The sequence below is a fragment of the Acinonyx jubatus genome, chromosome B4 (genome assembly GCF_027475565.1).
Source record: "Acinonyx jubatus isolate Ajub_Pintada_27869175 chromosome B4, VMU_Ajub_asm_v1.0, whole genome shotgun sequence".
NCBI classification, from domain to species: domain Eukaryota; kingdom Metazoa; phylum Chordata; class Mammalia; order Carnivora; family Felidae; genus Acinonyx; species Acinonyx jubatus.
In genome coordinates, this window is record NC_069387.1 from 99,474,194 (window position 1) to 99,497,590 (window position 23,397).

Here is a 23,397-nt window from a genome sequence, read left to right on the forward strand (position 1 = left end):
CAAATATCTGCTTCTATTCTTGAAACAGATTGTAGATATGTATCTTGACTTGTCTATAGTGGCAGTCTTCATACTGGAGTTTAATATATGCTATTTTCTACCTTCACTTTCCCTCCACTTTTTCCTTTGCTTCCATTCCCTTCTCCTTCCCACCATCCCCTTCCTTTGCCTTCCTTTTCTCCCCCTCTCCTTCTCATACCTTCCCTCCCTTTACTCTATCAGTGTCCCTCTCTCCCTTCCTGTCCTCCTGCATCTTTCCTTCTTGTTAAAATTTCCCATCACGGAACATCCTTTTGAGCCCAAATTGAACAGAAGAGAAACTGTACTTCCCCTGCCATCTCCCCATGTTCTTCTCATTATCCAGATAAGTTTCAAATGGCCACTGGCCTGGAAGGTGTTACGTAGCATAATCAAACTGGTTTTCTGGCACCTCTACCTCCAAATGATGGGTAGTGGTTGTATAAGGCCAGCATTTGTCACACTGGCAAAGCTGCTTGTCTCGTGCCTATTAAACACATGCTGACTTGAGATGCCAAGGACTTTACTGGAACTGTAATGTCACATGTGGATGCTGTGAGTCCCTGTGGAAAGCGGGGAAGGAATTGAGAATAAAGCTATCTGATGTTGTGAATTTTGATCCATGAGTCTAATAAAATAAAAGACTTACAAATGTATTGCTTCTAAAAAAAAAAAAAAGGCCTCTATCTTACTCCCCAGAGTCCAAATGTATAATTGCTACCAGGTAAGTTTATCTTACTATTCTGAATATACCTAGAAATAAGTAATTATGGTGATAATTAGAATCCCAATAATTTCAGTTTTTTTTAAATTAAGCTCAGTAACATGCAGTACTCTACAGTGTATTGCTGAATTAATCACTGTCACTTTGCAATGATTAAGGTCACAAATCTATAAAGTATTATTGGATTATCATCACTTCTTATCATCAATTTATTACTTGTAATGTCACATTTGTTTCCATTCACATTTTATTTGTAGAAAGGAGAATCATAATTTTCAGATAATATCATTTGGAATGTCCTACCTTTATTTTATTTTTAAGGAGAGGAATTTGTATTACTTATCTATGTATACAGTTATTCTGAGACCAGGAAATGACTTGACTAACAAGTTTATTACTATGTTACTTTTTTAGGTGAAGATCCTGAAACAAGAAGAATGAGAACAGTTAAAAACATAGCAGACTTGAGGCAAAATTTAGAGGAGACTATGTCCAGTCTTCGTGGGACCCAGATAAGCCACAGGTTTTTTTTTTTTTTGTTTTTTTTTTTGTTTGTTTTTTTCTCAGTTCTACATTTCTTTGGGCCAATAAAGACAAATGACAACTGAGCACTAACTTCTTATAATGATAAAGAATTTAATTTTCCTTAACTGTTTTCTCACTTAAATTTTACATGGCATTCAACTGGTGACTTCTTAGCACAAACCCAGGGACTTTTTTTCTCCTATCCGTCTTGTCTTTAATAGAGTGTCCCATTCAAACTGAATTAGCTACTGAAATTGCCACCATCACTGCTAAGTAGATTCGCATACCTGTGCCACAGAACGCGATGGACGTTGCAGTTGAAATGCATCTGGCAGGGGGGAGGGGAGGGGAGAGAGACTTTCTAGAATAATTTTGGTCAACTTCCAGAATCGTTCTGAGAAGCTGTAAGGGGTTCGGTTCAGGGTTTGTTGAAAGTGTGAAACAAAAATTTGCTTTATCTAAACTGTGATGATGGCCTTTCTTTTGAACGCACGAAAGTAAAACAAACAAACTTCAGAATGCCCCTCCCACATTTTGACCTCTGCAGAGGTGTCTTGCATCTCATAAGAATGCCGAGATAACGTCTCACGATGAGTGCATCATTTGGCTTGCGTGAAAATGGCATGCTTCTAAGAAACTCTAGCCTTTCCAGTCCTCATGTAGTGCATTCTCGGTCTATGACCCCAAGTGAATCAGAGTATAGTGACTTCTTCGCTTTGTTGACAGCACCCTGGAGACAACATTTGACAGCACTGTGACAACAGAAGTGAACGGAAGGACCATACCCAACTTGACAAGCCGCCCCACTCCCATGACCTGGAGGTTGGGTCAGGCGTGTCCTCGACTTCAGGCTGGGGATGCCCCTTCCCTGGGGGCTGGCTACCCTCGCAGTGGTACCAGCCGACTTATCCACACAGACCCCTCGAGATTCATGTACACAACGCCTCTCCGTCGAGCAGCTGTGTCTCGACTGGGAAACCTATCACAGATGGACATGAGTGAGAAAGCAAGCAGTGACCTGGACATGTCTTCTGAAGTTGACGTTGGTGGATACATGAGTGACGGTGATATCCTTGGGAAAAGTCTCAGAGCTGATGACATCAACAGTGGGTAAGTGGCCCTGGGCTCTACCAGCATTATGCAAACAGGGAGGGTGGTCTCCTAAGATGCATTAGCTATAGGAAGGGTATATAGGTGAGCTCACAAAGTCATTAGAAAACATAATAAATCAAGGTTATTTGGAGGTATATCAGGCCCTCTCGTCTGCTCATTCCTGAAAAGTAAAATATCTAAAATTTCTATCAAATCTTTTCATTGTGAGCCATTAAATTTTTCTATTGTTAGTTTAGAGAAACAAATGTGCCCTGGGCTTTTCAGAGTGATTTTCACATGCTTCTTAAGTAACAGATTTTGTAGTGAAAGACGTGGGAAGGGGACAGGAGGAGTTTTGCTGAGCTGCTGCAATTTTTTTTTATTTTAATTTGGCTTATCAAAGCTGCCTATAACTGCTTGGAGGAACAAATATTTTCTAGCATTCTTCAGTTATGTACCTCAAATTGAAAGCTTCAATCTCTTTTGATGATATTTTTTTTTAAATCTTAGCCTTTGTTGTTGTTTTTTTTTTCTGTTTCCTATCATATTCCAAAAAAACACTGTTGTGATTATAAAACTTTTAAAGATTTTGGCAGTTTGGAATATTTAGTTCAATCTGAGGATGAACGAAGGCAATAGGAAACTCTATTAAAACTGCTTCTATTAATTGTAATTCCCTACAGACAAGAAAACTGGTCTGAGCTGGCCACAATTGTGTAATGCTGAAGAAAGGCTGGACTTGCATTAGAACTCAGATATATCTGACTTCAAAACCTAGGGTCTGTGATATAACAAAAAGCTTCCCAATCAATTTTGTCATTTTCATGGGAGTCTGGGTTTTGACTTATTCTTTGTCCTTAGACATCTGAGAGGACCAGTAACAGAAATCATTCTCCTGTATGAGTAACCCTGACTTCATTCACGAAAGGAAAGGAAAGGAAAGGAAAGGAAAGGAAAGGAAAGGAAAGGAAAGGAAAGGAAAGGAAAAAGAAAAGAAAAGAAAAAAGAAACTCTTATTTGAAAGGTGACAAGACCTTAAAATAATTCAGACAAGCTTTAGATCAGATTTATAGCTCTGCTCTGTATCCAGTGTTTCCTTGTGACCACCTTACGTGGTGGCTAAATTCCAACAATTTAGAATTAGGGAGACGGATGGTGGTCAGTTAGGGTAGGAAATAGTTGAGTTGCCACTGGAGTCAGAGTGCAATTTAAATTCCTTTTGACCATAGCTATCTGTGGACCGCTTGAGGCCTTAAGTTATCCAAACTCCTTTTTGTTATCTGTAATAAGGATAAAATGGCAGAATCTCTCCAAAACCATTAGGAATCGAGGAAATAATCTACAAAATTGTACTTCCACAAAGCCTGTCACAGTATGAGTGTTGAATAAATGTGTCACTATCATAATTCCATTTATTATCATTCACACTGATACTGATTTATGGATGCTATTGTTATCATTTTTGTACATGTTAGATGCCACCTAGGAGGGAGTGCCCAGTGTAGGGAGCATGGTGGCAATGCAGGAATATCTAAGGCATGAACTTTTTCTCCCATCTCTCTCCTTTCTCAGCCATTCTTTCCACTCTCCCTCCTATATCCTCTTTTTTCTTTCTTTGTCTCTTTAAATGAGAGCATATGTGTGTATTCATTTTTTATATTTACTACTGGATGAAGATTTAATTATACACATAAATATCATATTTATACACACATGTATATGCATATTTATATATACAGAGACACATATACATATATGTGTATATATATAATATACAGACACATACACGCACAAGCCGTCAATCTCATTATTTACAGTAGTTACATTCTATAAAATCACTACATACACTGAATTAGTGAACACTGAACCATTGCTCCTAGGGGAAATACAGATATAGTTCCTGTGATCTTTTGGTCATAATAGTTTCATCAAACCATCAGAATATAGTCTTGTTGTATGTGTATTTCAATTTAAAGCGAGCTTATTTATTAGTACATATTGGGGATACATATTGTAGATTCATTATTGTAGATATTATTAATACATATTGTACTGTGAATACATATTGTAGATACATTAACATTGAGCTCATGCCTAAAAGCAGTATAATCCATGCCTGCAAGAAGCTCATCTAACACATATTTTTCCATAAGGCACATCGCAGCCTTCCTACACTTGGGAACACAAGGGCACTTCAGCACTACACTTGGGGGCCATCTTAACACCAGAATCTCAAACAGGAAGCACAAAAATGTGAAAAATGTGGCTCTAAATAGACTAAAGAGGACACATTGGCAGTAGGAGAGCTGAATCAAGAAGGCAGAATATCACCTTATTTGACCTCAGCCTGGAATGTCCTCATGAGCAACTTAAATTTCTCTCTGTTCTGTGCCTGTCCGTGAGTGACCATGAATATGTTGCAATTATTGATTTGGGGCTTCAAATTTTAGCCAGTAAGCAAATTTGCAAATGTGGTATTTATGAATAATGAGGATTGATTATATTTACTTATAAACAAGTAAAATGTTTATCTGGAGAGGGAAAGCATATCTTGGGAGCAGTTTAAACCAGAAATCAATGGACATTGACAATGTAACATGTGAGTCATTTCAAAGGTCTCGTGCAGAAAAAAAACTGAGGTAAGAGTTCAGAGTAGGGAGAAAGTGCTAAATACAAGCATGAAATAGAAAGGAGGGAATAAGAAAAGGAAATAGTTTAGTTATAGTCTCTGATTTTTTTTTATTTTTTATTTTAGAAAAAAGACAGAGCAAAGGAGGCACAGAGAGAGAGAGAGAGAGAGAGAGAGAGAAAGAGAGAGAGAGAGAGAGAGAGAGAATCCCAAGCAAGCTCTAAGCTCAGCTGGAGCCCAAGGCAGGACTCTATCCCATGATCCTGGGATAATGATCCAAGCCAAAACCAAGACTCTGATGCTTAAACCACTGAGCCATGCAATTGCCCCTACATTCTGTCACTGAAATAGCTATGGGGGTGCCTGGTTCTGTTGGTTGAGCACCCAACTCTTGATTTGGGCTCAGGTTATGATCCCAGAGTCATGGGGTCCCTCCCCATTCTCTCTTGTGTACTCTGTCTCTCTTTCTAAAAAATAAAAATAAATAAATAAATATCTAAAGAGGAGGGAAATGTAATAAGAGCATGTTTGTAAGAAAAGTATAAATATTGTAGAAAGAATGTCATTTGATAAGCTTCACTAAAAAAATAATTTTCAAAGTCACAGGGACACTTGGATTGGATGATATTCACTGACCTTTTCCCCAACTGAGATTCATGGAATCTGAGTACTTAATTTTGAGAGATGGGGACTATTGTGACCAGACCTCAATAACATTATGCTAAAAAGTTTACACAGTGTACTCTAAACAATTGAAAGCAGATTATCGAATAGTCACAGAATAAGATATGATGATGATTTTTGAAAACCCCCTTTAGGGTAAATCTGCAAAATGGATTGAGGGGAGCAGCTCTGATGGCAGGTTTCAGACATTACTGCAAAAGTCCATGTCCAAGTTTTGTAGTCCAGAAACATGACAGTGGCCTTGACAGGGGTGAAAGAAGGAAAGAATTTGAATGGGAGGTACCAGAGAGGAGAAATGTACAGAATTAATGATAGGCTACTCATGAGGGCTTCAGAGAGGCAGAGAATTCAGATACGATGCCCATTTTGTAAGCACAGGAGGTAGGAAACTATACCTTTAGAGAAAATAGGCAGACAGAGAGAAATGATTTTTATTTTTGAGAAAGCAGAGAGGAGATGCTGAGTGTAGAGTTTCCAATGTAGAGTTGGAGACAGTGTGGTATAAAAGTTTGTTGTTGAAAATGCAGAAGTAGTTTTCGGGGTAGAGCTACGATGGAGAGTGTGGTCTCAGAGAAGACAGTAGAACTTGTGGGCATGAGGACTCCTGGGGAAAGAATGGAGAGACAGAAGAGGGATCTTCAGCTGAAGTAAATACGGGTGTATGTATCCAAAAAATATCTCTAAGTTCATCCTATGTGCCAAGCAGCATTTTGCGACCGTGTGTGCAGTGGTGAGCAATAGAGACACAGCGCCATGTGACTTACATGCGGCCTTTTTTGTTTGTTTGTTTTTTAATTATCATCAAGTTAGCTAACATACAGCGTATACAGTGTGCTCTTGGTTTCGGGGGTAGATTCCTGTGATTCATCGCTTACATATAACAACCAGTGCTCCTCCCAACAAGTGCCCTCCTCAATGCCCATCACCCATTTTCCCTCCCCCCCGCCCATCAACCCTCAGTTTGTTCTCTGCATTTAAGAGTCTCTTAGGGGATTGCCTCCCTCTCTGTTTGAAACTGTTTTTCCCCTTCCCCTCCCCCATGGTCTTCTGTTAAGTTTCTCAAGTTCCGTATATGAGTGAAAACATATGATACTTGTCTTTCTCTGACTGACTTATTTCACTTAGCACGATACCCTCCAGTTCCATCCCTGTTGTTGCAAACAGCAGGATTTCATTCTTTCTCATTGCCAAGTAGTATTCTGTGGTATGTATAAACCACATCTTCGTTTTTAAAATATTTTTGTAGACGCTCGTTTATTCAGTGAACGAACGTGTCCTATATACACACATGTGTGTGAGTGTGTGTGTATAGATTCTTGGATCAGGAGTTTTTCCTTAAGGTAATTTTTTGAAACAGCTGAGTTCTGTATGTAATAATACATATTACAGGCATACTTCAGTTGGGAGTGTATACCATATATGTCTCTCAGAGAATAAGATGGATGGAAGTTACTCTGCTTCTGGCCCACCAGGTTTCCAGTGTCACCCTGAGCATGGATAGTCAACAGGCAGATGGAAAAAGAGAGGAAGAACTGCGGTGTGAGAATATTCCCTACGTACGAGATCTGGAGGTTGCGCGTATGACTTCTACCCACACTTCCTTATCCAAAAGGGCTCTGTTGCCACATCTAACTGTGAGGGAGGCCAGGAAATCTGGGTTAGCTGTGTGCCCAAGAGGAAGAGGAAGTTGGTTGAGGAGGGCTAGCTAGGTTCTGCTGAATTCACTCCTGAGAAACACAAAAAAAGTCATATCCATTGCCCTTCCTACTTGTTTCATACCTCAGTGGAACCCATTTCAGGCTTCTGTTCATTTTTGTTCCTGTCCGTGTTTCAAATGAAGTCTTGGAGTGTTTTACAAATGGGCCCATTTAAGTATCATCACTGGTTCACATGTTTTATTTTTGTCATCAGTATTCAGTATATTTAAAAAAGGCTAAAAATAACACAAATCCTGTATGAAAACTTCCCCTGGTGTGGTTGACCTGTTTGGCATTATACATTTTCTCTTTGCCATGGCAGAGTACAGAACATGGACATGTAAGGAATGACTCAGAATGCTGTCCCCTGGGCAGAAGGTGACTAGCCATGATCAGCAGGCGGTATGGCTGGTTTCAGCTCAAGTGGGATTGAGGGGTCTTGTGTGGAGGACATCCCACGGTGTGCTGCACTTAATTGCTCACCAGTCTACACACAAAAAAATTTGGCATCTCTAGGATGTAGCCTGATGCCTCAGCCTAGAATTAAAAGGTGGGAAGACGAGAAGACTAGAGACATCCCAGGAGGCTTTTAATTTGATGATGTTTTAAGCAAGAAAAAGGGGCATAGAAATTGCGCTACGATTCATGAAGAAATTGAGTCACAAGGTTAATTTTCTGTTCCCAATTTTTAAAAAGTACGTTTCACTGATTAAAGGGACAAAGAGCTCAAAAGACATAGTAAAGAATGAAGGTGTTTAATTTAGGATTTTTTTTTTCTCCTGTAATCACAAGGAATGTCATGAAGTGAATGGGAATGGAGTTTCATTTTCTCATGTACCTTAAGTAGAACTCTGAAAACTAGTTAATCGGCATTCTGAGAATTCAGAATTTCCTGAAGCATGTAAAGACTTATCTCTTTCTTCTCTTTTTAAAATTACTTTAAACACTTGGGGAATGTGAATCTGCCAGTAATTAGGAATTAGTCAGAGAAAGCCTCTTGCTTATAATGAGGCCCTGAAAAAGTCTCCATTTATGAAGCAAAGAAAGAACATGCTGGAAAATTGGGGAGAAAGTTACATATTTTAACTGGGTGGAAATTGAAGTTATCTGCAGATGTCACAGTGTAAATAGCTGGGCCAGAATATAACCTGAAATTCTACTTAAAGTCACATGGCCCAAACACAAAGTAATTTAATTCTAGGCAATTAACTTTTTGGAAAGGGAGGTGAATGCTTTGATCCTTCTCTCTGGATCCTCCCTCAATTCACACTTAGTAAACTTGGTGATAGGAAGTATGACTAACATTGGAAAGGGCAGGGTTAAAGCAGTGAGTTGAAAGGGTTTATATGGCAAACCACAGATTCCTAATCCTAATGCTTCAATTAATTGCATATTCAAGATATGAGAGTTATGTTTAGTGAATGTGGAGATCCTAATGGAAAAATAGCTGGTAATAATAGCCAACACTTACATAGCACGTACTAAGTGCTAGACAATGTTCTATGCATTTTACATGTGTTAACTCACATATGATTCACCATAACTCTAACAGGGAAGCCTATCATTACTATCTCCATTTTATAGATGAAACAACTGAGGCCTGGACAGTTTAAGTGACTTTAGCTAGAACTCAGAAAATTTGTTAACTGGCTTCTGGGAATTCAAAATTCCTTAAAGCATGCAATGCTGGACTTGAACCTAAGCAGTTTGGCTCCAGTCTGTACTCAGCCATCATGACATACTGACCTTGTGAGATTATCTCCGTGTCTGAATGTGCACATTTCTCTCCTAGGAGTTGATTTTGTATAATATAACAGAGCTTCACAGCAAGCATTCATTATTGGTATAGTTTTCTTTTTTTTAAGCCAGCGTATTTGATCTAGGGGACAATACTTAATATTATCTGTGTTCAGCTAAAGGAAGATGCTGAACTAGAGTGCCTTTGAGATTGAAAAACAAATCCAAAAACTTTAGATGCCTCGCATGTTCATGTCATTAAAAAGTAGTTCATTGTAGCAGTCGCTGATAAGAAATTCAAATGTAAAAACACAGAATTCTAGTAAGTTGTGGTGCATTATCGGTTTTGAATTTTGCCAAATCCCCACAAAAACAGAAAAAGCAACTAAACCTCAAAGCAAAATCATAATTATTGTTTATACATAAAAGATGATGACAGGGGCGTCTGGGTGGCTCAGTCGGTTAAGCGTTGAGTCTCAGTTTCGAGTCAGGTCATAATCTCATGGTGTTGTGAGTTCGAGCCCCATATCAGGCTCTGTGCTCAGAGCCTGGAGTCTGGAGCCTGCTTCTGATTCTGTGTCTCCCTCTCTTTCTGCCCCTCCCCACTCATACTCTGTCTCTCTCTCTATCTCTCTCCCCCTCTCAAAAATAAATAAAAACCATTAAAAAATTTAAAATAAAATGGATAAGACAATGATACACATGAGAATAGCTGATTATAAAAATGTAATTTTGAGTGAAGGAAAGAAGTCACAAGAAAACATGTAGTGTGGCTCAATATATAGGAAGTTCAAATCCAGGAGATGCTAAACAATTTAGTTTTAAGGATACATGCCTATGTGGCAAAGATAAAAGTAAAGGAATGCTTACAAAATCCAGGACATTAGTTATCTCTGAAGGGGAGGTTTGGGGATATGAGGGGTGGGAGGCTATATGGCCATTGCAAAAACTGTAAATGTCCAATTTCTGAAGCCAGGTAGTAAGTACATGAAAGTTGATATTATTTTTATTATTATTTGATATGTATTTTTATACCTTATATATCTGAAAAAATATATATCTCCCTCTAAATTTTTTTTCAAAAAGCATGAAATTGCTATGATGGTACAATTGTATATCTTTCTGTTCATTGAGAAATGAAAGTAGGATTAAACAATATAAAAAATAAGATTTTTAGGGGAGCCTGGGTGGCTCAGTCAGTCAAGTGTCTGAGTCGGTTTCGGCTCAGGTCATGATCTCATGCTGTGTGATATCCGTGCAGAGCCCACTTGGAATTCTCTCTCTCTCCCTCTCTCTCTGCCCTTTCCCTGTTCTGTCTCTTTCTCAAAATAAAAAAATTTAGAAAAATAAGATTTTTCCAAAGTTTCTCTATTGCAGTGAATTCCAGACATAATTAGAGCATAATGATACCGATTCACAGATTTGAACAGACTCCATCTTGTAATAGCTGAGTGTGGTGAGTGACGTGCAGCACGTATCTATATTGTTGATTGGGTAGACGGTGTCTTTGCCTTTAACTATACTAACACACACACAAGGAACACGAGCCTTAGTGATGAAGGTAACATATGGTCAGTTTATACTAGATTTGAGATGCTTATGAGACATCCACCTATCCATGCCTTGGAAGCAATTTAATACCTTATTTTACAACAAGGTGAAACGATATGGGCTAGAAATACTAATTTAGGTAATAGACACCTAAGGCAAATATGCCATAAGTATGCAAATTTGCCTGTACAGAAAGAAGCAGAGTAGCAATGTAAGTGAGGAAGAATTAGGAAATGCTTTGTGAGACTATTTTTTCATGTGAATATTTTTTTATTAAAAAAAAAATAATGTTCATTTATTTGTCAGGGGAGAGAGAGAGAGAGAGGTGAGTGTGAGCAGGGGAGGGGCAGAGAGCGAAGAGAGGGAGACACAGAATCCAAAGCTCAGGCTCCAGGCCCTGAGCTGTTGGCATAGGGTCTGACACGGGGCTCGAACTCATGAGTCATGAGATCATGACCTGAGCTGAAATCTGACACTTAACCGACTGAGCCACCCAGGCACCCCTCATAGCTTTTAGAATTTGAATGTGACTAAAATTATTCTAATACTTTCACATTTTGAGATTTTTTTTTGTCAGTAACCTTCACGATTCTTTTGCAGTTTTTTTGTGCTAACAATCTTCCCTGTGATTGTTATCTCTTCTTAAACTCATCTTGGCTGTCAGTTTTGCAGTTGAGATATAATGTTCTTAGGAAATCATTTTTCAAATTTTACATTATTCTTTCAAAATGATTCCCTAAAATTTATAGCTCCCAAGACTATAGCATAATTCTTGTAGAGGAACTATAAAATTCATGTTCTTTTAGATTTTTAAATCCTCCAGAAAGAATGAAAAGAAGGAAGAATTACCAAGATAATTTAAATCAGAAATTTGTCTTGTGTGGTGCCTGTATGTTGTTTTTTAAATAACAAACTCATGGTGGGATGCCTGGGTGGCTCAGCCAATTGAGTGTCCGACTTCGGCTCAAGTCATGATCTCACAGTTCGTGGGCTCGAGCCCCTGCATCAGGGTCTGTGCTGACATCTCAGAGCCTGGAGTCTTCTTTGGATTCTGTCTCCCTCTGTCTGCCCCTCCTCTCTCTCTCTCTCTCTCTCTCTCTCTCTCTCTCTTTCTCTCTCTCTCTCTCTCTCAAAAATAAACATTAAAAAAATAAATAACAAACTCATGGTTCTATTATGAAGATGCCCTATCAACATTCAAATGAGAGTATCTGTAGACAGAGGAATTAGAACTGACTCATTTTTTTGTTTTAATTGATACCTGTTGGAAACCTATTTGATATTACTTGGAAAATCGAGGAGCCCAAGAAAAAGGAATATCCTTTAAAATACTTCTTGAAAAAAGATTTTAGTAAATTTATTGAAGTTTTAAACATTTTTTCCTTTTGCAAATTAGTTTTCAAAGCAGTTGACCTTTGTCTATAGAACTTACTTTTCTGTAAGTATTAAATAATTGAAAGGTTATGTTTCTAATAGAAGTGATCTGTCATCTTATTTCTTGTTTCCATGCATCACCATCATGGGTAAAGTTGCCCCAAGATCTGCTATGATGCTTTCTTTTTACAATATGGAAGCCTTTTAAGTTCAGCTGAACAAATGTTCAATATATTTGTTGATCCCAAATGATATACAAAACATTGTGCTAAACACTGTTGGAGACAAACAAATGAATAAGCAGACCAGTGAGACATACATGAAACATAACTTGTGTACATTGTTATAACTTCCTCCAGAAACTAAGCTTAGGATTAAGCATGTTGGTAAAAAAGAAAATGAAGAAGAAGAAGAAAAAGAGTGTCTCACTTGTCTGGAGAGAAGATTTCTACTACCCTCAACCTTTTGTTTATTTTTTATTTTTCAGAAGATTTCTACTACCCTCAACCTTTTGTTTATTTTTTATTTTTCAGAAAGAGGGAGAGAATGTGCATGCATTCATGCACCCAAGAGCAGGGATGGGGCAGAGAGAGACAGAGAGAGACAGAGAGAGACAGAGAGCATCTTAAACAGGCTCCACACCCAGTGCAGAGCCTCATGAGGAACCTGATGTGAGGCTTGATGCAGGGCTCAATTTCAGGATGGTGAGATCATGACCTGAGCCAAAATTAAGAGTTGGCTGTTTAACCACTGAGCGACCCAGGTGCCCCTTCCCTCAAACTTTTACAACACAATTTTGAAAGAGAAAAATATTTGCCACTAACTAAACACTTTTACCTTATTACCTATATTACCTTATAAGGGTAATTCAGAATGACTTAGTGTTGTTTTGTAAATAAAATGCATATATTTCCTTTTCAAAATATGTGGGAGAGACTTTGTGAATCACAAGTGGCTACTAGTTATAGGGCTCTCATATTAAGAGCTTTGGGTATTCTTCCTTTAATTTTCTTAAAAATCTATCTGCAGATTTTATTCTTCCCAAATTCAGTGGAAGAAATTGAGGCACAGGTTAAGAAACTTGTTCAAGGCCCTTCAACTAGTAAGGGCAGAATTCATAATCATCGAAGCAATTCGCCAGTTTGATAATCCTAGCTTTAACTATTTGGTCAGTCTTCAATATGGCCGTGATTGAATATTTTTTTATTCCAAAAAGTGAAATTGACTCCAATTTGCTTAAACAGATTGGGAACATGATTGTAAAGAAGGTTATCTCCTAGAACCCAAGGACAAGTTGAAACCACATGGCCAAGTGTCTGCTTCCTTTTGTGCATCTTTGCCATTGTTTTTACTTTGCTGACCAACTTTCTCTGTGACTCCTTACATCTTGTGGAAATAAATACATCTCCTTAGTTTTCATGATCATCACCTCTATTCGCATAGAAAGACTGATGACCTATCTTTTAATCCTAGTTCTCAAGAAAGAAAAATTTGATATATAGCCCAGCATGAGGCTATATAAACAATGTGTTCTAATCCTCCATAGCCAAGGAAGGAAGATGACCATTAGTAACATGACGATTTGGGTCTACCATCCCTGGGCAATGGTGATGGTCCCATGATGACAGGGAAGTATCTCTCAAAGGTATGAAGTGGGGCAGTGTGGCCCTTCAGTTCAGACAGTAATGCATGATGGTTCAGATCATTCCTAGATTTATTTCTTAATTCTGCTACGACTGGTTGAGGAACACTGGGTGACTTAACCTTCTCATGTTCACTCATTTTATCTCTAATGGGACAGTCATAATGTTATTACATGTAAACTATTTAGAACAGTTCATGGAAACATTTTAAACAATGCATCTAGGCTATTATTTTATCATAGTGGCCGATTGGTAGCATACATTTTACTTATCAAAAAATTCATATAATTGTAAGTTTAATAATATTACATTACTCCTATGACCTTCAATCTTCAAAAATGAGATTTACAAGATGAAATGATCTTGCTCTTACTTTGCTAAGAGTTATATTATCTCCAAGCTTGTTTAAAATTTTGATAACCAAAGGGAAATAAATGGAGGTTTTACATAGGCTAGTTATTTGGTGTAGCAAGTAAGATTGGTTGCCTAATAAACTTTAAAAGATGCTCTAACTTTTCCTGGTGGGTAAAATGTTTATATAGAAAAAACTGTGATAGGGCACATTTACATAATTATTGAAAATTGTGAATACTTTTTATGAAACTAAATTATACAGATGAGATCATTTAATTTTCTGTTGATTAATGACACATTTGTTTTCAGGTACATGACAGATGGAGGGCTCAACCTATATACTAGAAGTCTGAACCGAATACCTGACACAGCGACTTCCAGGGATGTCATCCAAAGAGGGGTTCACGATGTGACAGTGGATGCCGACAGGTAATGCTGTCAGTAATGTGATGGTGAGAAGTGCATAAAGCAATTTCCTGAGTGAGATCTGAGAAGTTTTGCAGTATAAATGAAAGGACTTCTAATATTTATGTAATAGTTGTTTTGGAATATTTTAAAAACTAAGGTGGGTTTTCTTACATATATATGTATATATTACATATATATATATTACATATATATGTAATATATATATATTACATATATATATTACATATATATATATATATACATATATATATGTATATATATATATATATATTACATGTATACTTAAAACAATTGCACTGGTGAGAATATCGAACAAATTTCAGTTTACATGGTGGCAAATTTTAATATCCGTAAAAGCAAAATTGTAAACATATACATACATTCTTTATTTGAAAAGAACCCTGGCTAATAAGTTCCTTTCAGTTCAGATATTCTCAGATTTACCTGGAGGCTAATGATACAAAGATTGAAACATAATTCAAATTATCAGGTACAATAAACAGGATGCTTTTCTTGAGGGGTTTGTTGAAAGCATAAAACTCTTGCTTTAGGCTAATTTCTGTGTTGTAATTGTTTCAGATTGTTTAAAGGGGTGTGTGTGTGTGTGTGTGTGTGTGTGTGTGTGTGTGTGTGTGTTTGATGCATGTGCTAGTTATTATTTTGCCAGGAGTTGTTTTGTCACTTTGATCACAATCACTGCTGTTAAAGAATCTTGTTCTTGTAAAATACTATTGTAAGGCATACTTCTGACCTGATTTTTCCCTCTCATCATTCAGAATTTTGACTTCATTTGTCAGGAAGGGACTGTCGTTTCCAAAACTATGATATATCAATACCTAGAGTGGTTCTTTACTAAAGTCAGCATTTATGAAGACAAAGGGTTGTGGCTTCATGTATCTGCATTCTGAAATAAGAACTGTGTACAATTCACTGTGCATTTCAACATAGCCAACTCTAGAGGCTAGATTCTGATATTAGTCGTCAGTTTCTCCTCACTCAAATGGTGTTGATATATTGGCGGGGGGATGGGTTGAGGGCTCTCAATATGCTTTAAATAGATATTCAGTTGGTCCTTCTGTTTTTAATCCTGCCGTCACACCCATTTTCAGAAATACCATCACTTGTTACATATTTGGGGGTCTTCTCTGGGTTAAGTTGGCTGCTTCTCAGCTTTTCTTACCATGTGTTCAGAAAGCTGCTTTCTAAGATCTACGTGAGGGTGAGGTTGAGGGTATGTGCCTGGTATCCTGTAGTTCAGAGACCTGTCCAGGGGGTTACAGCTAGGGTTAGGCTGGAGGGTATGAGTTAGGGGTTTGGATATGTGCCTGGCATCCGTAGATCAGAGACCTCTCCAGAGAATAAAACCTCAGACATCTGCTGGAGTGAGAATCGACATGGCAGCCATTTACAGAGCTGAGGCAAGGAGGGGATTTGGGGTTCTGAATACTCTTTAAATGATGCTGTTGATATTTTAACTCCTGTTGGCCAGAGGGCAGTTTCCCCCAGGATATACATATCCTAGTCTCCTAGTCTGCATACCAGCTGTGTGTGAGAGAATCATGTGGTTACAAAAGGAGTATGAACAATTTTTGTTTCCCTACCCCTAACCTGAACTCCTCAACCATTTTCCCTTGCTGACTCCTTCAACAACCCTGGACTTCTTTCTGCCCTTGAATTGATGCTTCCTCCGCCTGGAATGCCCTTTTCTACATTCTCTACATTGTGTTCTCCATCACGACATTTCAGTTCAGCTTTATGTTTCCTTCTCAGAAAAATGATTCCACAGAGGCTAGAATGCATTTGATTTCCAGTCACTTTCTTACCTGTGACCTTATATTATTTTCTTCAGTGTACACATCCCTTCTTTATATCATACTTAGTTGTATACGCGTTTGTCTTATATATTCCCCATTCCAGTGTAAGTGCATGAATCCAGAATTTTGTCATCATTACACTTTGAGCCTTTAACAAATGCTATGGAGTGAATGAACCAAGGAATGAATATAAGCTCTACATTCATATAGACTAGCAATAGAGTCCAACTAGGTACACAGGCAAATGAGGCCAGGAAAGACCCAACATACTGCAAGGATATCGTATAAGAGAGGGAATGGGTTATGTAGAAATACAGGGAGCAGTGATTTGAGGGGGAAAAATCTACAGTGTGGACTACATTTTGAGACTAATGACCTGCACATTCTTAGCAGACAGTGGAGAATATTAAAGGAAGGGGAGAGTCTATTGGTCTTTAGGAAATGAGATTGTGGGATCAATACAAAGGTGCCTTATTTTGGAGACAGTTGGGATAACTCTCCGACTCCTTTAAGACTCCAGATTGGGGCCTGGCTGAGGAGCCTCAGAGCAACAGAAAAACCCAGATGTGTGTGTAATAAATTGAGGCCTGTGAAAGCAGCAGGTCTTAATGTGTGGTAACTGCGTCAGCAGCATCAGCAGCACTTCGAACTTGATAGAAATGCAGATCAGCTCTAGCCAAGACTTACTGAGTAGGAGGCTCCCGGGTGGGCCCAGCAATCTGAGCTCCAGCAGGCCCTCCAGGAGATTCTTGTGTGTGCTCAAGTTAGCGAATCACTATCCTAAAATTAACAAACAGATGCCAGGTGTATGAAAACACGAACACTTAACATAAACATTTAAACATTAAAAAATGACATATTGACGTTTTTATTCACTTCATTAGCTGTGCTGTGTCAAGGGAAAGACAACATAAAAACAACAATGGCACTAATCTTTAAATTAGATCAAATAATGACATGTTGCACCAGAAATAAATTGTCTCCATTCATTAGATTCAGCTTCTGAGAATTGCCTAAGAGGTTTGTGAAAGAATTATATAATTTAAGGAATACAAAAACCACTTTAGTCACTTGTATATATTAAATACCAATAAAGTCCTAGGGAAAATCCTGATATCAACAGAGATAGGGATTTGTCTTTTATTATAGATAAGTCCAAAGCTCTTTTAAAATTCTGTGTTCAGGAAGTGAACCAGGATGTATATAACTTTAAAAATGCAAGTGCACCTGGGTGGCTCAATAGGTTGAGTGTCCAACCCTTTTTTTTTTATTTGACATTTCCTTTAACTTATTTATTGTTTAATTTCCCTCCAAGTTAGCATATGATGCAACAATGATTTCAGGAGTAGATTCCTTAATGCCCTTTATGCATTTAGACCATCCCCCCTCCCACAACCCCTCCAGTAACCCTCTGTTTGTTGTCCGTATCTAAGAGTCTCTGATGTTTTGTCCTCCTCCCTGTTTTTATATTATTTTTGCTTCCCTTCCCTTATGTTCACCTGTTTTGTATCTTAAATTTCTCATATGGCAAATATCATATGAGTGTCCTGCTCTTGATTTCGGCTCAGGTCATGGTCGCAGGGTTGTGGGATGGAGCCCATGTTGGGCTCCATGGTCAGTGTGGAGCCTGCTTGGGATTCTCTCTCTCTCCTTCTGACCCTCTTCCCTGTTCACACTAAAAGTAAGTAAGTAAGTAAATAAATAAATAAATACATAAATACATAAATAAATAAAAGAGTTGTGTAGGTCCTTCTGTTGCACTAAATAAATAAATAAATTATTAAATATTATAGTTGTGTAAGTCCTTCTGTTAATTTAAAAATCTCCTTGTACAGGATGTTGTTTCATAAAGCTTTCTTAATTCTGATATTCATTCCAAATAAGATAGGCAAGAATAGCTGTAAGGTGATACCTCTTTGCTCAGTTTTACTTAAAAAAAATACTGAGAAGTTCTGTACTTAAAAACTGCTTAACTTTTTTTTTAACTCATTGCTTCCCAAAAGCTTTTTTTATCACTCACTGATTCCCCTGCTTTTTTCTCTATAACAATTTATTTTTGTGATATTTTGAGAAATACTATTTTGCTTAATGCCTTCGTTTAGTGGATCTAATTGTACAAGGACTTAGATCTTTTACCTCCTGTATTTGTGGTTTCCCAGCTATCTTAGTCAAGGTTCTTTTAAATAATATGAAAAGTATTAGTGCTTGGTTCATTTTAGCAAATTGGCAAATGTAAGGCTTGCAATAATTCACTGGTAAGAAAGCTGAAGAGCAAAAATAAACCCAGCAGTTAAGTTTTCAAATTTCTTAGGTATTTTTTCTATAAGCTATATCAATAAAAAGCACTTACATAAGAGCAAAGTAGCCAGCTGGCTAGGATAGCAATGGATTTGAATTGCTTGTGTTTTTTTAGTGAAGGTTATAAGGTTCCCCTTTGATTAACCTCTGGTTAAAATCTGATGGGCCATAGACAACAGCTGAAATCTTCTTCCCAACAATTGAAATGGCCCCAAAGTAAAGAGGAGGGCTTTGAACAGATAACTATGGTATATTTTAAGTATTTTAGTACTCAAAGATACTGCAGTTCGTTCATTTTCCATATCAATCCAATACCAACCCCATTTCTTCACTACAGTGACTAAAAAAAAAGATTACAGAATGGGACTAATCTTTGTAGACATGTTGGAGATGCTTTGGGAACTTCACAAATAAACTAATAGTAGACAAAATGTGTGGGCTTTACCCATTTGACTCTGGTTATAATGAAGTCAATCCTAATTCATATACACTTATACAATTGGGTTGCACTATATTTGAAAGGTAATTTGAGGGGATAGTTGGGGAATAGCTGTTTGGGTTTTTATTAACTCCTTTTACTGTCCTGACACTAGTTCCTCTGCTAGCATTAACAAATATTTGATTAATAAATGTATAATTACCTCCTAACTGCATGACAGCATAATAGCTCCTTGGGTAAAAACAGGACAAAATAATAAAGATGAGAGACCCTGAGTTTAATGGTCAGACAATGTAATATAAGCAAAAAATAAAAGTGATAATAAAATCGAGTCAGTTGTAATAGATGTATATACAAAGTACCTTAGAAGCACCCCAGGAAGTTCCTTCCTACCTGGGAGAATAAGGAAAGACTTCAAAAAGCAGTGTGATTTAAATGGGGCAAACATAAGACTTTTTGACATATGGCCTAGGAGATAGCTGAAGAAATGTGGGGGTGGAGAGCATAGAAGCATAGAAGAGTTTAGTTTAAGGGCATGTTACAGAAAACCAGATGTGGGCCATTTTTAAAGCAATGAAAACAGATTTCATAAGGAACTCTAGTAATAGGGGAAAAGAGATCTTCGTATACAACTGAGCTCAGTTCTGAGTACAACAGGAACGAGTGGGGATTCATAGCCAACAAGCAGAATGGCGGGGCGTGGGTCAGTGGATGGAAAATTACTGAGAGCAGACATCAAGGGAAGGGGAATTCTTGTTAAGCCCACTTAGGATCCCTGCTGAAGACAGCCCAGGGTGATCAGATCCTGAGCATGGGGGATGAGGACCACTATCAGATTATCACAGGTGCTCCGATATCAAAGGCAGAGGATTCTCTCGAAAATGCCCTAGTAGGCAGTATTCTTGCTAAAACTGGGCTTTGGAGGCCCAGCAATGCGTCAAAGTCAAGGCCTAGTCCAAGAAGAGACCTCACAGGAGATTAACTAAAGTTTGGTCAAGAAGAGAGTCTTTGTCAGACCCGTTAATGATGTGATTTTGCTGGTGCATTGGGAATGTGGGCGAGGGTGACAAGAGACAAAGGACCTGGAGGAACTATAAGTATAAGGGGCTATTTTACTATTTTAATTCATTTTATTTTTAAATTTCAAAGCAAGAGCATATGTTATAATTACTGTATTTTAAAAAGAACTCCCCCACAGCAAATAGTGAATAGAGATGGCACAAAGACAGGCAGACGGCTCAGGAAGTGACTTCAAGAGTCCAGTGAAAGAAGATGAGCTCCCAGCTAGGAAGCTGGAATGGGGGCACCATTTCTTCTTGTTTTATTTTTTTTTTATTTTATTTATTTATTTTGAGAGAGAAAGCATGAGTGGAGGAGGGGCAGAAAGAGAGGGAGACAGAATCACAAGCAGTGTCAGTGCAAAGCTCTATGTGGGGCTTGCACTCATGAACCTGAGATCATGACCTGAGCCAAAGTCGGACGCTTGACTGACTGAGCCACCCAGATGCCCCAGGAGCACCATTTCTAAAGGAACGTGGGTTTGGTCTGTGGACAGTACTCTGCTTATGCACAAAATGTAGCAACTGGGTGGCTTAAACAACAGCTATATGATATCACACAGTTCTGAAGGTGACACATCCATGGTTACAGTGCTGCAAAAGTCATTATCTGGTGAGAGCTTTTTCCCTGATTTGTAGATGGCTACCTTCTTACTATGTCCTCATACCGCCTTTCCCCTGTGCTCCCTCAGGGAGAAAGAGGAAGATGCCTCATGTCTTTTCTTGTTCTTAAAAGGACACCAGTTCTATCGGAGTAGGGCCCTACCATTATGACCTCATTTAACCTTAATTACCTCTGTAAAGGCCCTACCTCAAATATAGTCACATTGATGAATAGAGTTTCAACATTGGCATCTGGGGGGAATGGGGCACAATTCAATTCATAACACTGTATCATTCTGTGGTGGTTTTCTCCTTGGAGATATAGGTTAGTCCCTGTATAAATGCTGGATTAAAGTACTGACTCTATATAGTATGTCTATTATTAATCTCTAATCCCTCAGGGATCAGGAAGATCACATGAAATGAATAAAGCAGAAGGGTTATGTTCAACATGATCAATCTGAAGGAGGTAGGCACCCTTAGCTCTAGAGGTTGCTGCCTGTGGAAATGCAGAAATGTGGAAAGGAGGGGCTAAAGACTGCCAAGCCATTTGATTTTTCAAGTGAAGTCAGACTCTGGACTTTTGTGAGAAACCTTCCAATTTTTAAATATCTGTAACTGAACCTTAATAGGTCTATAAGATAGATAAAGATACACATTTTCTTCAATGGCAGATAACGTAGGAAACTACAGAGAAGCTTATATAAAGCAAGAGACAGTGAACGTTCTCATGTATGGTCATGTAAACTCCTAGTGCCTTAAAGATTCCCACAGAGATAACGCTCTTGATGATATTGGCTGTACGGAAAGAAAATGCCAGCAGTCATGAGAAGCCAGCCTACCAGAGGCAAGTAATTGAGGCAAACCTATCTGAGCACATTCCCAAGTTTGTAATGCATGACAGGACGATCTCAGGTCAGTTTCCCAGCCTTAGCATCCCTCCATGGAGCTGGCCGGAGGCTTATTATGATGACAACTAATTAATTTAGTTTAAACCGCTATGTGAATGAGCGCTGTGCAGGCTACGTGCACATTTGTATCTGTGATGTGGAGTGGGAAAACAGGCACTGAGAATGAACCCTTGGCATTTAAAGAGTGAAGAAAGGGAAAGTAACCATTGGCGAGAGAGAGAAAATAGCTGCAACACAAAGCTGAAGAACAAATGGGGTTTTCTGATATTTTTGAAATGGAGAGTAGAGGAAATGGGCAACAATGTCAAATTCCATGGGCAAATGAAGTTAATTGGAGAAGGTTATGCAAAAGAATAAAATAAAATAGTATGAAACTTAACGTTTGAGATGATTGAGCGAGGTATAAGCAATAGCCTGAGTTACTCAAGTAAAATGTCCATAGAAGTCAAAATTTGGTTAAGATGGATTATCCGTGTGACCGTCAAGTCCATATAATGACAGAATGAGTCTCAAAGGAGAGGAAGATAAACCGCCAGGTAACAAACTCTTTTGGGGAAAATTAACAAAATCCCATGTATTGTAATGACAAAGATCCTATTCTCCAGGTCCATTTTGGATTATCTATTATGTTACTATCTAAAGTATATTTTTAAATGCAGTGATTGTTATTTTGAATTGTAAGCTAACCAATTTAACTATTGACATTTTTACTGATTTCTGCTTGTTGAACCATGACCTTTTGAAAAGTAAAAGCATAATACATCATAGAAATTATTTTTGTAGTATATTCACTGATAGATTGGTTTTATTTGTTACACTATAGTCTGGATGCTGAAATCGTGGCTGATGGAAGAGTTTACAAAAGGCATTAAGGGACTGTCGTGATTTTACATGGCTCTCAGGTTATCAGTCATTATAACTCAATATGTTAAGGGAAGCCTAGGATGAAACGTCTAGTCGTACTGAATCCCTTGTTGTGGGCAGTCAGGGGCTTTTTCCTCTGTCCTCTTAGGTTTAGAATTTGGGGCCTGCAAATACAATGACAAAAGGAGATTATTAAAAAAAAAAGACAGATTTTTTTATTTGCATATGTATGTGGGAAACTGACAGAAAATGTGATTCAAAGAGGAAACTAGAATTTGGGACTAAGTACCATCTATTTTCCCCCCAGTTTATTAAAAAATAATTGACCTACATTGCCACATATGTTTCAGGCATACAGCCTGACAGTTTGGTTTGCATGTATTGTGAAATGATTGCCACATTAGGGTCGACTAATATCCATCTTCTCATATGGATACAAGGAAAAGGAAAGAAAAGAGGAAAAAAATTCTTGTGAGAAGAACTCCTCGGGTGATGGGCATTGAGGAGGGCACCTGTTGGGATGAGCACTGGGTGTTGTATGGAAACCAATTTGACAAAAATTTCATATTAGAAAAAAAGCACTCTTCGGATTTACTCTCTTGATAGGACAAGGGGAGAGGGAGAAGGGCACTTGTGGGAAGACAGATGACTTCTGGGAAAAATAAATGGACACTTAGAAGAAGAGATGAGAGATATGTAGTTTCATAACCATGTCTAAGTGATTATTGTCCTTACTTCTCATCTCGGGTGATAGGATTCAAACTTCTCTGGTTACAGAACTCCCAGGGAGGGGATTTATGACAGTTGAATTATTTTGGGAGGCTCTACTTTTAGGCAATAACAAAAGTTCAGGGAAAAAAAAATCCAACAACCTCTTCACAGTGGTATATTCTGGGTCCCTTTGCCCTAAATCTACAGTTGGTATCAATGTGCAGAATACAGTACTGCCTTTA

General features: G+C 38.1%; 1 protein-coding gene across 6 annotated transcripts in view; it reads left to right on the forward strand.

Moving 5' to 3' along the window:
• The window catches only part of NAV3 (neuron navigator 3), a 373,689-nt gene that overhangs the window by 212,965 nt on the left and 137,327 nt on the right, over positions 1-23,397 (forward strand). For all 6 annotated transcript variants that reach the window (XM_027071189.2, XM_027071190.2, XM_027071191.2 and 3 more), the window contains 3 exons: positions 1,157-1,265; positions 1,994-2,377; positions 14,338-14,457. In XM_027071189.2, the coding sequence (XP_026926990.2) occupies positions 1,157-1,265; positions 1,994-2,377; positions 14,338-14,457 (613 nt within the window). The remainder of the gene's footprint in view (positions 1-1,156; positions 1,266-1,993; positions 2,378-14,337; positions 14,458-23,397) is intronic.